This window comes from Podarcis vaucheri, assembly GCF_965113315.1.
Source record: "Podarcis vaucheri genome assembly, chromosome: 3".
Classification (NCBI taxonomy): Eukaryota; Metazoa; Chordata; class Lepidosauria; order Squamata; family Lacertidae; genus Podarcis; species Podarcis vaucheri.
Window position 1 is genome coordinate 112,872,611 of NC_138761.1, and position 16,599 is coordinate 112,889,209.

The 16,599-nt window shown below is 45.0% G+C and overlaps 1 protein-coding gene across 3 annotated transcripts in view; it reads right to left on the bottom strand.

The window, feature by feature from the left end:
• PLCB1 (phospholipase C beta 1) overlaps positions 1 to 16,599 on the bottom strand; it is a 497,312-nt gene that overhangs the window by 84,182 nt on the left and 396,531 nt on the right. For all 3 annotated transcript variants that reach the window (XM_082215463.1, XM_082215464.1, XM_082215462.1), the window contains 6 exons: positions 16,064 to 16,163; positions 12,969 to 13,073; positions 11,773 to 11,882; positions 7,192 to 7,324; positions 5,102 to 5,155; positions 4,169 to 4,388 (listed from right to left, as the gene is read on the bottom strand). In XM_082215463.1, coding sequence (XP_082071589.1) covers positions 4,169 to 4,388; positions 5,102 to 5,155; positions 7,192 to 7,324; positions 11,773 to 11,882; positions 12,969 to 13,073; positions 16,064 to 16,163 — 722 coding nt within the window. The remainder of the gene's footprint in view (positions 1 to 4,168; positions 4,389 to 5,101; positions 5,156 to 7,191; positions 7,325 to 11,772; positions 11,883 to 12,968; positions 13,074 to 16,063; positions 16,164 to 16,599) is intronic.

Consider the following 16,599-nt stretch of genomic DNA (forward strand, 5'->3'; position numbering starts at 1 on the left):
AGAAATGTGAGGGATCACACAGGTTCACCCTGAGGGGAAAATCAGATTTTACTGTCTGCTGCTTCTTCACTGGTTTAGTAGCTCATAGGAGTGCTCTGCTGACATGAGCTGTACAATGAATAATGTGGCAATTCCTACCAATGGGGCTTTTCATTTTGCCCTCTGACATGTCACAAGGTTGGCACATTACAGCTAAGTGAGTATACATGTTCTATTTTTCAGTGAGCTCGTTTTTTCAGTGGCTCTGGTGCTCTCACATTCTTTAGGGTGTTCACATTAGAGACTTTCTTCCAGGTAACCCACTGTTCTTACCAGTGGTGTAGCATGGGGGGCATAGGGGTGGTTGTCCCGGGTGCAAAATTTGTTAGGGGCACAAAATCTCAACACCCGGTGCTGCCTCAATGCAGCTACGTGGTTCTGTTGCTGGGCTCCGCTGAAAACAGCTTCTCCATGCGAGCTAGGAAGTGACTTCTCAAAACAATGGAAGGACTCTTATCACAGTAGCGGCAATCTCCTGGGTGACACAGACGTCTTGGGCAGCTGAATGCGCATGCTTGCCCCATTTCCCTCCCGCGCACCTCTGTGCGGCCCCAGGTGCTGGCAACCCACACTCCTCAGGTTCTTACTGCATTGTTTAACATTACATGCACTGCCTAATAGGTTTTGTCCTGCAGGCATGGATCTCCTCAGGCTGATCTGAAGCTCCTCTATGTTCAAAGGACCCTATAACATTATGCTGCCCAGTGGAAGCTCCAAGGTGCTATCAGTGGGAACCAGCATGGTGTACCCTCTAAGAGACTAGGACCAGGAAGGTCTTGGTTCAAACCAACACCTCAACCAAGAAGCACACTGGATGACTGGCTGGTAGTCACTATCTCTTACTTTGGAGGAATGCTATAAGGATAAAATGGGTATGTGTGTTTAAGGGGGGCATGCACACTAACCTGAGCTCCTTTGAAGAAGGGTAGGATAAAAATTAAGTACATAAAAAAAATATGAATCCAACACAGTGTGCTCTTGGGATATCAAAGAATTGATTTCTTCTCTTCCAACCCACCTATTGCTCCTCCTCTGTTTGTCCCAGCTCAGGGTACAGCTGCTATCTATTTGCTACAGAATCTGTTTCCTTCCATGCAAACAAGATTCAGCATACAGTGTGCATGGTGAAAGCCTCCACCTCAAACCCTCTTTAATTCCCAGAAACGTGTTAGCACCAAAGCAGACTTTACGTATTTCCACTAGGATGCTCTGGCAGAGGGGTTTCTTTGCAGCAATATCAAATATTGGTTTTTTTGTTTTTTTAAAAGGAGGCAAGAATGTAAAATGATATGAACAGAAATCACACTCAGAGCCAGGCAGAAATGTAACCATGTGGTGAGATCAGTGAACAACAATAGGACAAAATGGAATGAAGACTGGGGGAAACAGTTGGGGGGAAGAAAGCAATGTTGCAAACCCACCAATCGTTTCTTGGCACTGAATCTAATTGCTGATCTTCCAACGACACTCTTGGACTCCATGCATCACATTTCAGAAGATGTGGCTTGCATTATTTAAAGAGCCATAGAAAGACCTCCATCTGTCAGCTCAATTCCTTTCAGAACTTGCACACCCCCAAATTCATGCACCCTGACGTGCAAGTATTTATTGGCAACCAAAGGACAAAGTTCACAAAAACCAAAGGTCTCTCAAAGGAAGGCGAAGAGAGCGGAACAGCACACAAAAGCAGAAGGGGGAAGAAATACATTTATTCATAAAACGGAATCTGAACAACAAACTCCCTGAGGAGCAGTGCGATATTTTGGGTCTTGGGAAAGAACTGTAACTCTAAAGGGTGAGGTGAGAAGGGGAAGCAATGAAAGGGGCATGTGAAAGAAACAGAGCAACTGTGTAAGCAAGCTAAGCAGCAAGAGCAATTTAAAGAAAAATTAAAAATTAAAAACCAAGCCAGCACGAATGAAATACATCAGTCTGTGCCCTGACAGATAATCAGAGGTGTTTACAGCTCTACCCAGGTGTTAAGCTAGTTGCCTAGGAAACCACAGGAATAGAGTCTGAAAGTGAGGGTTTACTTAAGGCCATAGCTATTGCTCGAGAAAGATCATCATCAAGCCTGATAATACTCCCTGTGAAGAATCAGGTTTGCAATTTGGGACTGTTCCTGGACTTAGCCCTGAGCCTAGATGTCCAGGTCTCTGCAGTGGTGAGAAATGTATTTGCACAGACAAAGCTGGTCACCAGCCACACCTGTTCCTTGAGCTGTCTGATTTGGCCATCATGAACAACTCCAAGCACGCCTGGAGATGTGGACCATTTGGATCCCTTCCAATCGGGATTCAGGCCTCACCATGGGACTGAAACTGCCTTGGTTGTGCTGGTCGATGATCTCCGGTGGGCTAGGAACAAAGGTGAGAGCTGTTTCCTAGTTCTGCTGGACCTCTCAGCGGCCTATGACACCATTGACCATAACACCCTTCAGGACCGTCTAGAGGGGCTGGGAGCTGGGGGCACTGTTATACAGTGGTTCTGCTCCTTTCTCCTGGGCTGTGTCCAGAAAGGGGTGTTGGGGGATGAGTGGGCTCTCACTTGTGGGGTGCCTCAGGGTTCTGTCCTCTCCCCCATGCTTTTTTATATCTATATGAAGCCGCTGGGAGAGATCATCAGGGGGTTTGGACTGGGTATTCATCAGTAGGCAGATGACACCCAGTTCTACCTCTCTTTTAAATCAGAACCAGTGAAAGCGGTGAATGTCCTGTGTGAGTGCCTGGAGGCAGTTGGAGGATGGATGGCAGCTAACAGATTGAGGTTGAATCCTGACAAGACAGAAGTACTGTTTTTGGGGGACAGGAGGCGGGCGGGTGTGGGGGACTCCCTGGTACTGAATGGGGTAACTGTGCCTCTGAAGGACCAGGTGTGCAGCCTGGGAGTAATTTTGGACTCAGCTGTCCATGGAGGTGCAGGTTAACTCTGTGTCCAGGGCAGCTGTCTACCAGCTGAGACTCTACCTGCCCGCAGACTGTCTCGCCATGTGGTGCATGCTCTAGTTATCTCCTGCTTGGACTACTGCAATGCACTCTATGTGGGGCTACCTTTGAAGGTGACCCAGAAACTGCAATTAATCCAGAATGTGGCAGCTAAACTGGTGACTGGGAGTGGCCGCTGGGACCACATAACACCAGTCCTGAGAGATCTGCATTGGTTCCCAGTACGTTTCCGAGCACAATTCAAAGTGTTGGTGCTGACCTTTAAAGCCCTATATGGCCTCGGTCCTGTATACCTGAAGGAGCGTCTCCACCCCCATCGTTCAGCCTGGACATTGAGATCCAGCACCGAGGGCCTTCTGGCAGTTCCCTCATTACGAGAAGGGAGGTTACAGGGAACCATACAGAAGGCCTTCTCAGTAGTGGCGCCCGCCCTGTGGAACGCCCTCCTATCAGATGTCAAGGAAATAAGCAGCTATCCTATTTTTAAAAGACATCTGAAGGCAGCCCTGTTTAGGGAAGTTTTTAATATTTAATGCTGTATTGTTTTTAACACCCGATTGGGAGCCGCTCAGAGTGGCTGGGGAAACTCAGCCAGATGGGCAGGGTATAAATAAATAAATATTATTATTATCATTTATTATTATTACTACTGCTACCCAATTTCCTAGGATTAAGCCATATGGAACTTACTTCTAAGTACAGGGTTTGCTGTAAATGTCTCTGTCAGAGCCAGATGGCATGGTGGGGCTGTGCCACTTCTTTCCTGACCTCCCTCCAGCAGAGTTGCTGCTGCATACAAGGTCCAAGAGGGATGATGCAATGGTGCGGTTGCTGTGGTGCAAAAGTGCCTGTAGAGCCTATCTGGCACTCCTGCAGGCGAGTTTGCACCACATCAACCTCAGCCCTCCCCTTCTCCATACCAGTATGCAGCATCAACTCTGCCAAAAGGAGGTCTGGTGAGGGGTGCGGCTCCAACACACTGCCCACTAATGGGTTTTGTGTCAGTCACTGTCCCACAACAGGAGCTATCTTCCAGTGGTGGGAATCTGGAAGGATTCCAAACACTAACCAGGAGTGACATTTGCCTTTTGGTGTGGTCCACTGAAATCAGTATGCTACTGCAATAAAGGGGGAAAGAGAAACTTGTTTTATAAGAGGAGGGATAAACTCCATATACAACATACTTTTTCTTACTGTCTTTTTTAGCTGTTTTCTCCAAAACCGCCCTCCGTCTCAGGTAGTCGTTTTGGATTTCATTATACTTCGTGGTATGCTCTTTTATAAGATCCGTGGTTTTTTTGTGGTGTTTCTTCACAAGGTCCTTCATTTCTTTGTAGTGCTTCTTCTGAAGTTTCACAAACGCTTTCTGTTGCTTTAGCTCCTCGATCGTTTGTGCTTCGACTTCTGAAAATAAGGAGAGGAAAGCTTTCTTTGTCACTATTGCTTCGTATGGACATAAAATGAAAGGCTGTCATCGTGCAGACCCCATCGGAGAATTTGCAGGGCTGCATCACAATCCTGGATCTGAATGAAGTCAGCAAAAGAGATGGCCGGTTGCATAACCAAAGAAGCCATGGCATGGGAATGAGAAGGGAGGGACTCAGAGAGAGGGGAAGTGGTGGTTTAAAACAATAACAGAAGTTTGAGTAAAGCAGGGAAGGAGGGCACTGAGGGGAAATGGCAGTTTTAAGCAACAGCAGAGGTTTCAGTGAAGCAGGAACAGGTGGGCACATAAGGCAATTGTGTTTTAAACAACAGCAGAGATTTGAATAAAGCGGGGATGAAGAGACACGGAGGAAACAGCAGGGCTTTGAATAAGGCAAGGATGGAAGAAAACTGAGGGAGAAAGTGGCAGCTTTAAACAACGGCAGAAGTTTCAGTGGAATGGGCAGGTATGTTATCAATAACTACTGGTTTAAGTTAACTTGCTTTTAATGTTCCATTTCATCAGTATTTTTTTAATTAACATTTTATATTCCATGTAAAACACTCAGGAGTTAAGGATGATTAAGTGGTTTATAAATCCTGTTTAATAAATAAATAGAATCAGGTTGCACTTCCTTCACACAAAAGATCAAGAGATCCTGCTGTATGCATACCATCCACATGTTTCTTACCTGTCAGGACACTCTGAATAAGATCTTCTGTTTTTGCTGGCACTTTCACAGAACCTAGATGGAAAATGCCATCAATAGTCAGTGGTTTGGAAATGACAAATATATGGCCTCAAAGCTATAGGCACACAGGTTTCCTTTTTAAGGTGAGAAAGCATCCTTTAAACGATCTCTCCACATCCTCCAAATTCATGGAAGCTGCCATTGCTCCTCTTTTTACAAAAAAAGGCAGTGAAGCTTGTTTGATTAGTCATACCTGGTATACCTTCATAGACGTGTCTATGAATACTGATTCAAAATCCACCTGCACCCTGCACCCCAGATCCCACATTCCTTACTACCTCATCCACAGGTAGTAAAGCTAGAGGTTATTTCAGAAGTTTGCCAGATCAGGCGAATAGGGTGAATGGGGGAGTGTTTCTTATGAGTCTTCTTAGCTGCAGCAATGGTGGTAGCCCTCCAAGCGGCTATGTATCATTATTTCCTTGTCCTTCTTTGCTGCTGTTTTTGCTACCATCGCCTATTTCACACATTGCCCTTCTCTCTCATCTGATACAGTCATTGAAAATAAATTGCACAAAAACTGAACGGAAAACAAATAAAACTTAGGGGGTTTTGTGCATGTTGTAGTGCAAAATCCAGATAGAAAATAGTTGTGATGTGATCCACAAGCAAGTCCAGTGAAGGAACAAGTTACCCAAACTTGACTGTGCAGTCACCCGAACCGGGCCCCAAAATTCCCTAATCCATTATCTTGAGCTGTATAACATAAACCCAGCTGTATAAACAAAGCTTTCCCCTTTATCAGTCCATGAAGGCTTAATGGATGGCCTTGTCAGTTCTGAGTGGAGACGGGATGGCAGATCTGGGTCTTATCTTATAGGTTGTAACTATCCTGACCACGCTGACGCACAAACCTTGCAAGACAGAAGAAGAGAAGAGTTTGGATTTGATATCCCGCCTTTCACTCCCTTTAAGGAGTCTCAAAGTGGCTAACATTCTCCTTTCCCTTCCTCCCCCACAACAAACACTCTGTGAGGTGAGTGGGGCTGAGAGACTTCAAAGAAGTGTGACTGGCCCAAGGTCACCCAGCAGCTGCATGTGGAGGAGCGGAGACGCGAACCCGGTTCCCCAGATTACGAGACTACCGCTCTTAACCACTACACCACACTTGCTCTCTGCACTAAACAGGCCCGTAAGCCCCCGCGCCCGGGGATGGCGCCAGGAGTACTCCTATAGTTAAGTGACCTTCTTACCCCAAGATAAGAGTACAGAAACAGGAATTTCTGTTCATGCTCAAGGATGTAAACTTACGTGTACAAACCCATGAGGCTGGATTCCTGGGGAGGGGAAGGGGATATAAGCTGTATGTAACTGCTCTTTAAGTGTGCTTGCTGTGGCTGATCACGCAGTGCCTTTCTGCTATCTGGAAAGCAGAAATAAACTCTTTCTCTGAACCAACCTCGGTGTCTATTGACTCCTTCCTCTCTCCCGGGAGCAACGTAGACCCAACCAATGGGAAAGGTCTGAAAGGCTACACCAGGACCCTCAAACCATGTTGATCTTCTGAAAAAAAAAATGGGCCAAACGAATTCCTCCGCAATCCCTAGTGCCTCTTAAGGTGGCTTCTCGTGAGTCTGAGATATAAAAGTATGACACAATTCAATCCGCATTCCCCTGTTTTCCAAAACACAGAAGAGTGAAGATTATCTACTCCTTACTCATAGCAATCCTTACTCATTTTCTCTGCAAAAGGAAAAGTAGGAGATGCAAGAAGTTCAACTTGCCAGTGGTTGCCTGCAAGTTTCTGAGCACAGAATCTACCGATTGGCTGTTTTCTACATGGGAGGGTAGCAAAGGAGAGAGATTTTGTTACAGGTATTGTCTTTCAAAAACAATCCATCACAGGTGTACTGATGGGCTTTATATATCTCACAAAAGAGAAAGAGGAGGGGGGAGAGGGAAAGGGCTGGCCTAATTTCTATTTTGTTCTAATAGTTTTTGAACATGACGAACAAAGACATCTATTCAGCTGGGTTATTTTCCCCATAGAAAGAGACTATAAAAACGACACAGCGCAATCTAGTTCTTACCTGGTGTTGGTTGGCTGGGCGTAACCTGTGTGGATGGTTTTGGGGTGAGGGAAGTGGTGTGGTTTACTCCATTTTCAGCTGGTGCCGGCTTGGGTTCAGTGTGAGCTTCTGAAGGAACATCTCCCTGTTCTGCCTGACAATACAAAACAATTCCCATAAATATGCAAGGAGGCAAGCAATCTTATAGGAGACATGCTACACTTAATTCTGGTTATTTATTTTCTATACCACTTAATATACAGTGGTACCTCGAGTTACAGATGCTTCTGGTTACAGACGCTTCAGGTTACAGACTCCGCTAACCCAGAAATAGTACCTCGGGTTAAGAACTTTGCTTCAGCATGAGAACAGAAATTGTGCGGTGGTGGCGCGGTGGCAGCGGGAGGCCCCATTAGCTAAAGTGGTACCTCAGGTTAAGAACAGTTTCAGGTTAAGAACGGACCTCCAGAACTAGTTAAGTTCTTAACCCCAGGTACCACTGTATTCTAAACAACTCTAAGCAGTGTACAGAAAACTAAAACAACAATAAACAACTTAAACAAAGTATTAAAAAGAGACACAGTTACAGAAATAAAAGTTACATGAATATAAAGTTACTAATATATACAAATCATTATCAATTCATTTTCCTTTTGACACATACTTCTGAGATTAGGGTACAAGGCCAATAGCTTGGACATGAATTCTACATCCAATGATGCACAACTCTCTACCCCTAGTTAGTTGTATTCACATGCTAAGATTTATGCAAGCTTGCTGGGGAAGTTTGTTCCGTACCTGGCACAAAGTGACCCTAATCTACCTTTCAGAAAGAACTTACAAAATACCTCTAGTGCTCTTAAGAAATAGCTGCCATTACTATTTTCAGCTCCTTTGATTACTTACCAGAAAAAATAGTCTTTTGCAAAAGCAAAAGCCTAGAATTAATAATGGAAATCTCACACTGCACTAAACAGTACACTGCAGTACTATTACAACTTTTCGGAATAAACTGTCTAGTATTTAAATATTTCTATATACACCTGCATAGACCCCACTTAAATGTGTGCAAATGATAAGTCACGTTTATCCACTCATAATCACAATTAATTAGCCCTAACGGTGAGGTGCTGCAATAAAAATACTTATTGGGGTCTCTTGGATCTCGGTCTTTCTTGAATGACTTATGCTCCTATTTTATATTTCCATTCCCAGAAGACAAGGTCTATACCCTCCAGCAAGCACAGGAAATATGATTTCTGCATGTAGGTCTCAGTACACCACTGATTAATAACATTGTACTATGCAGATATAAATATAATCTAACAGAACATACCAGTCACCACCAGTGAACCGAACATGGAAAAAAATTACTGCTCTGTTCTCCCCAGATTAATGTCCCAGAAGTCTGATTACTAGTTCACCCCCAAGACACATGAATTGTTCCCAGGACAGCTCACCCATAGTTATATTCAACAGATAAGCCTATGTAAGCAGTACCTCTATCCTTGCTGCATGCTCAGATGAATGTGCTTGCATCGCACAACCTGCTTAGGCATTCCCCACAACCTTTTCTTCCTTGCCAGCACTCAATGCCCATGTTTAGAGCTCATTCTTTTTTACTACACACGAATCATCTCAACAGTAGCTATACTAGTGGCCACAGTCATCAAAATGCATCACCGATTCCCACTGCACAAATGGAGCAGCGATGAAGGCGCATAGTCTGAGAGTGCCGTTAGGCAGCAATGCACAAATGTATGTAGGGAGCACCTGTTGCCATGGTACCTCACTGGATTAGTTTCTCAGGCAGCTTCGGTAATAAATTGATTTGGAGGGTGTGTGAGTTTTTTCCTTAAAACACTTCAAAATTTCAAAAATGTGTTACAGGTTCAGCAGTGGGGGAAGAGTTTAAAAGATTATAGCACAAATACATTACGCTGAAAGCTTGCTCAATATTACCACCCATGAACACTGCATACTACAAATGAATTTTTCACTGCACCAGTTTAACTCTTCAGAAGCTACAGAACAGAACCAGGCTCTGAACATTCCGGTATATCCCTTACCTATCTCTGGCATGCAGTGAGAGGCAAGAAGGCTTTATGTTTGCTCCCTCTACTTGCTTACGTTTGCAAGCTGCTTACTTCCCTGGACATATTTATACAGTGGTGCCCCGCAAGACGAATGCCTCGCAAGACGGAAAACTCACTAGACGAAAGAGTTTTCCGTTTTGGAGGTGCTTCGCAAAACGAATCTCCTATGGGCTTGCTTCGCAAGACGAAAAAGTCTTGCGAGTTCCTGCGGGGGTTTCCCCCCCCCCGCCCTTTTTCTAAGCCGCTAAGCCACTTATCAACTGATCCGATAAGCCGCTAAGCTGCTAAAAGGCGCTAAAAGCCGCTAATAGCGCTAATCCGTCAATGGGCTTGCTTCGCAAGACGGAAAAACCGCTAGACGAAGAGAATCACAGAACGGATTCTTTTTGTCTTGTGAGGCACCACTGTAATCTAATTGGATTTGTTTCCAATGGTTGCCTCTCAAAAACAAACGGCAGAATAAGATTGCTGCTACTGGGTTCGCAATCTTGGAGGTCCGCTCCACTTTACCATGAGGCGGAGTTGCGGTGGACCGCGTGGCCACCCACTCTGCTCCGGGGGCGGGGAACGAAGTCCCATGTTGCCCGGGGGATCCCAGCCACATCATCGCCCAGCCGACCAATCCGGTGGCTGGGGGGCGTGGCCGGGGCAATTTAAGCTTTGGCGTGAGCTGGAGGAACCCTTCTTTGGCTCGACCCCGACAGGAACATCTGGGGGAGCTTGAGTTGGTCTGCATCGATGGGGCTCCCCTTTCTGGTGGTTTACCCTTACCGGACTTCCTGCACATTGGGCAGGAGTCAGATATAGTCGGGTTCATTCAATGCCTAAGTCAATAATGCTCACAGTCTGTAATCAATAAAGTTGTGGCCAAAATTTGCCCAATAACATTAACATAATACCTGTGTCCTGGTGTCTTTTTTACAAGGGGGTGGTGGTCTAGACACACAACTTATTCCACTCTTCTGAAATAAAAGCTTTCTGGGCATTGGTTCCTTCACCTGACCCTGACCAGTTTCTAAGGCTAGGGAGCAGCTACTATTAACAGTCTTCCTGGTGCACACTGCTCACGTCATACCTAAACATTGGCCATGTTGGCTAGGTTGATGGCAGTTGGGAGTCCTACAACATATGGAGGGCACCAAGGCTGGGGGGCGGCTCCTAAAAGGAAACTGATATCAGATGCAATTGCCTCTAGCTGCTGCTGAATCCGGCCCATTCCTTTCTGCCCTTGCACTATGAGAGAACCTGTGACCTGAAGGAGATAGGATTAATAAGCATGAAGCCGGGGAATGGAACCCTGAACTGTCTTGGGGCAGCAGCTCACCCAAAACTAGTCTGGGGATTTTGACTCCTCCCTTTCTGCCCTTTGACACTGAAGAGACTTATAGGAAGGGACAAACTCAGTACACAGCTCACCGATGGATCAGCCAATGGCTAACATTCAGGAAAGTGAGATGGATGAAAGGAGAACAGCTACAATGACTTAATAGGACCTGAGTTGTGAGGTGGTGGGGATAAGATACCCAATGTGGTGTATCAGAGAGGATAGGGGCTTGTATCTGTATTTCATTACTTTATAGAAGCCACCTTGGGGTAGAAATACAATGATCACTTAGCTGATGAAGAGATGCATCCATCTCTGTGGTTATTTATTATAAATATCATTCTGCCTGGGTCCAAAATGCAGCTTCTTTGTGTGTGCGCATGTGGAGAAGATGCTTATACAAGTCTTTCTCATCTGCTGCTGACATGCAGCTGTTTCGAAGACAGAGGAATTGTTTGCAGAGGGATCCCTCACCTGGCACTGAAATACAACTGCATCTTAGGCCACACAGCAGATTTATCAGGCATGTTAGTGCACTTAAGGCACTAAGCTAGGGACTTGCATACAGTCAGAAGGACGTTTTCTTTGAATGTGAAATCTTAGCATAGATCAGGCTTTCAGACAAATGCAAATCTATCACCATATCGCAATCATGCTTGAGCAAAACTGCAAAGTAGCCAAGCTGAACCAAACGTTCTGCTACCTGGGATGTCTTTATCCTCTTTACTCCATGGTCTTTTTGCTACGTTTATTTTTGTTGTGATACTGTGACATTTGCAAAAAGCAGATGTGAAATGAAAAGGGGACAAAAATTGGGCAACAAAACCAGAATATATCATTCAGAAAAACATCCATTATTCAGTCAATAAATAATTTTGAATGAACCTCGTTTGTTTTCCTTATCAAGAATACAGTATTGCGAATCAGATAGGCTGGGCAGTGTAAATCTAGATTTAAATCCCCTTTCCATATGTGGAATTAATATTTAATATTAAAGTCCCAGATTTGTGTGAACAGATTTGGCATTAATGGCAGGGCGAGTGGAGGGCGGGTGTGGAGACTGAATCATGGCAGACCTACCACGGCCAAACTCCCTTTTCCATTTCCTTAGGGGATTGTTCTATCTGCAATGCATCATCAAAGCAATCCCTCCGCTACATTTCTTCAAGCCCAAATTCTCACCTCTTTCCTGACTTCTTCTTCATCCTCCAGAGTCAGCGCTGCCAACTGATTTGCTCTCTGCTCCATTAAATTCACATATCTGATAGGGTTGGATAATGCCTCAATAACATCTGGAAATGAAACAGGAATTTAGAATCAAACTTGGATTTGGTTTCAAAGGGTTATATTTATCTATCTGTTTTACAGATATGAAACAATCATTTAACAATCCTAAGGTTGTTCTTTTCATTTCTAATAAGAAATCAACATAGATTTCCTTGAAGAAAAACAACAGCTGGCTGTATTTTATTATCTTCCCCCACACTGACAGGGCAAATCTATACAATGAGACTGACTCTCAAGTAAGTGTGCATACCCTTGCAGCCTAAATTCACAAGTGACACATGGTAGACTAAAATATATCCATAGCACTGATGATGAGAGATGGAGTGCTATTAATATTATATAGCCTCTTTAAAGATAGAGAATTAAGGCCCAGAGAACACAACTTGGAAAGAACTCTTCCAGATTCTCCATTTGCTCTGGGATTGGGACTCAGATCTGCCCAGTCTGATCGTCATCAACTGTCTGTTTTAAAATAGACTACATCAGTAGTCTAAAAAGAAAAGGCAGCACTATGGAACTAAAGAACACTGTGTGGAATCATTGACAATTACAGCGGTAACTGCACATCATGTTGGATGATGGACAGCAACTTCTTAGAACACACATTACAACTTCTTGATAGCTAAAAGGTAAAAGTAAAGGGACCCCTGACAGTTAAGTCCAGTCGCGAACAACTGGAGTTGCGGCACTCATCTCTCTTTACTGGCCGTGAGAGCCAACGTTTGTCCACAGACAGTTTTTCCAGGTCATGTGGCCAGCATTGCAAAACCAGAGCAGCGCACGGAAATGTCGTTTACCTTCCCTCCAGAGTGGTACCTATTTATCTACTTGCACTTTGACGTGTTTTCGAACTGCTAGGTTGGCAGGAGCTGGGACTGAGCAACGGTAGCTCACCCCATCGCAGGGATTCGAACCGCCGACCTTCCAATCGGCAAACCTTAGGCTCAGTGGTTTAGACCACAGCACCACCCGCGTCTTGATAGCTTGATGTTAATACAGCTTGTTACTGCTGATCACTGTATGAACTTTATATAATTTCAAAAACAGACTAACAAAATGTTCAATTTGATGCCTACAGATTTTATAGTTACCTGCATAAGTATCAGGTACGTAATCTTTAACCTCTATGTATACAAATATGGCTGGCAGTGTCAAGGGCTGATTCCTTTCATTCCTCAGGCAGATATAGTGATAACCTAGAAAAGGAATCAGGACAAGGTCAACAGAATTTTTATAACTGACCACTGCAGTGTAATAGGCATCAAGGTGACTGATGAGGTCCTGGAAATGAGCCAAGGTCCCTAAACATAGCATCCCACTCCTTAGCAATTTCCCTGACATGCTTCATTATCACAGATGCTCCAACTGTGGAAGGCAGGGAGTGCTTGTAATATTCAATGCAGAACTTCCACCCTTAAGCAATGTATGTAGAAACAGGTATGGCCTCCTTTGCAAACAACAGTTGTGAAGAAACCCTCAAAGAAAAATTATGGCAAATGTTTACTGTTGGAATGACTGAAACACAAGGGAGAACACATCTGGGACTCTTGGAAAATTTTTCCTGCTTGGCAGGGGGTTGGACTCGATGGCCCTTGTGGTCTCTTCCAACTCTATGATTCTATGATTCTATGATTCTATGATTCTAGTCTGCTTCCTTAGGGACCAGTTTTGGAGCTTCCCTTGGGATCTATGTTTATGTGATAGAATACTAAAGACAGTGTTAGTGCCTTGGCTATACCTGCTTGCAGGTTTCCAGTGTGCTAAAAATAAAGAAACACTCTTTTTGTGTCACGGAAGAAGAGTATATGGGATTCGTGGAGGCAAGTCTTTTCAGTTTCTCTGCTAAAATCATGACTATATTTTAACAACACTATTGGTCTATTACAAGTCATTTAGTAAGAACCAGGCATGGTCGAGAGCCCCTAATCTCTCCCTGTTTTAAATTGGGGGCATGAGCAAGACTAGCAGCAGGAATGGAAGAGGTGTTTGAAACAGAGGGTTCCCTCCCTTTCCCTTCTTTTACCCAAGTCATGTTGGTTTGCAGACTGTTGAGAAGCAAAATGATGCGACATTATCAGCCCTGGAGATAAGTCACCCCCAATTAGCCCCTGGGATTTGCTTTATTAGTGTGCTACCTGGGAGAAGGAGGGAAAGAGGGAGAGGCTCCCCTTTTCTAAACTCTCTGTGTGCCTTTTCTGCCGGTCTCACCACAACTTGGAAAGGAAGGGAAGGGAAGTGGAGGCAGAATATGTTCTTGGGAGGGCTGGGAGGGACAGCAGAGGGCACTGGGAATCATATAATCATAGAAGTTCAGGGTTGGAAGGTGCCCCAAGAGTCATCTATCTAGTCCAACATTTTGCAGCTTGTTAATACCTCCTCTCTTCTAAGGTAGACTGCAGTGAGCTTCCATGGTCTATGCCCAGAGCTGGTGATGTTTGCTGGCATCTTCAGTAAGAACAGTATATAGAGGAAGAGGGTAAAGGAACAGGCAGGGAGATGGGGAAGGATGGAAAGCGAGCATTGCAGGGGGCTGGACTCAATGAGCAGATCTCCAGTTCTATGGTCTATGGTTGATACTGTCAAAGCTGGGCTCTCAAGCTGCAATAAGCTTGAAAAAACCTGGCACACTAAAGTCCTCATAGTTCAACTTTCAAGGTACACAGAGAACCTGCCCTCTTAGTTCATTTGGCTCAGTCCCTCATTCAAAGGTGCAATTGGGTAGGTACCGTATTTTCGCTCGATAAGACGCACCTTTTCCCTCCTAAAATGTAAGGGAAAATGTGTGTGCGTCTTATGGAATGAATGCAGCGGGGAGGCAGGCAGAAAAAGCCCCCCCCCAGCTCTTGGGGGCTTCTCCCCAACAGGGAGAAGGGACTGACGCGGCCAGTCAGTCCCTTCTCCCTCCTCGTAGAAAAGCCCGCAGGAGCCGTGCGCTCCTTAAAGGGTGTGCGGCTCCTGTGGGCTTTTGCGGGAGATGGGGGAATTTCCCCACCTCGTAGAAAAGCCGGCAGGAGCCGCACACCCTTTAAAGAGTGCGCCGCTCTTGGGGGCTTTTCCCCGAGGAGGGACAAGGGACTGACTGGCCGCGTCAGTCCCTTCTCCCTCCTGGTCGAAAAGCCCGCAGGAGCTGTGAGCCGCTCCTGTGGGCTTTTGCGGGAGGTGGGAGAATTCCCCACCTCCCGCAATAGCAGGGAGAAGGTCTGGGAGAAGCACACAGCCTGTCCGCTGCTCCCAGAGCTGGGGGGGGGGTCATATTTTTTCCCTTGATTTCCCCCTCTGAAAATTAGGTGCGCCCTATGGAGCGAAAAATACGGTAGTTTGTTCTGGATGGGTTTACACTCTATCTAAAGGAGCAGGTGTGTTGCTTGGGGGGTACTCCTTGATCCAGTGCTGTCACTGGAGGCTCAAGAAGCACCACCACCACCACCAGCAGCAGCAGCAGCAGCAGCAGCAGCAGCACAAAAGTGTCTAACTCCTAACTACGTCTGTTCCTGGACTGATGCAGCTTAGCCACAGTGGTGGTCCACGCTCTGGTAACCTCCCAATTAGACTACTGTACCGCACTCTCTATGGGGCCACCATTAGAGATAATTCAGAAGCTTCAACCAATGCAGAATGCAGCTGCCAGAATGCTGAGAAGCATAGCTAACGGCAATCGTTCAACACAAATTCTACAGGATTTGCACTGAGCTCAATCCACGGCATTAATGCTAAATTATAAAACTCCAAATGCATTGTGGCAGAAATATCTGAAGGGGCACCTCTCCCTGTATCATATTGCCACTGTATTAAGTTCTTGATGTCCTCCCACTGAGTAGAACCCCTAGCACAGTGACACAAGATAGGGCCTTCACTGTAGTGGCACCCTATTCATAGAACCCCCTTCCCTGGGAGGTACAGCTGGTGCCACTCTTTTCTGGCTTTCAGCGCTAGTTGAAACCATACCGATTCACTCAGACAATTGGATGAACTGATTTGATAGTCAGCTTTAAACAGATTTATATCCTTCTGTGGTACTATTAATTTAGTTTTTGGTCTTGGTTTTGACTGTTAGCTTGATATTTTTGTTTGTTTGTTTGAATGTGTGGATATCTATGCTGTAAACTGTCATGGAATCATAACTGCAGAAGAGTGGTTCAGAGATTAAACAATAAATAAAGTGAATAAGAAGCCCAGATTGCCCTACCTGGTCGAATTGCTGATACCGGCAATATCCGATGACCAATGAATTTCCCTCCTTCTTCATAGGCTGCTATCCTCAGACATGCCAGGGAAGGCAGAACAACCTAAATAAATATATTTTGGTGGAAAGTATTTAATGTTTTCTGGCACACCTTGTGCACAAAGCAGGAATACTGAGACACACTGTTCAGCAAGTTAAGATTGGTAGTAATCTTACATTGTTCGCAGTGCTGCAACAGTTCATTCCTGGGTGAATACGCAGCTGATTACACATGATAGTTGAAATAGCATGATCTGCAGATCTCAACACACTTCTTAAAAACCAGAAAGAGCTGGTGACCAGGACATTGCTACCTGTCACACACTCTTGCCATCACCATATATTTATCTTTCTCTGAGTCTCTTAGCAACAGATGTGATGTCATAGTAGTGCTCCTAATTAGGCAAGCACATATATCACAGTCCATCTGGCTATGCTTTGATCAAGCTGCCCCCTTTCCAGAATTTCAGCCTCAATTGATGATACACAGGATCTTGGAA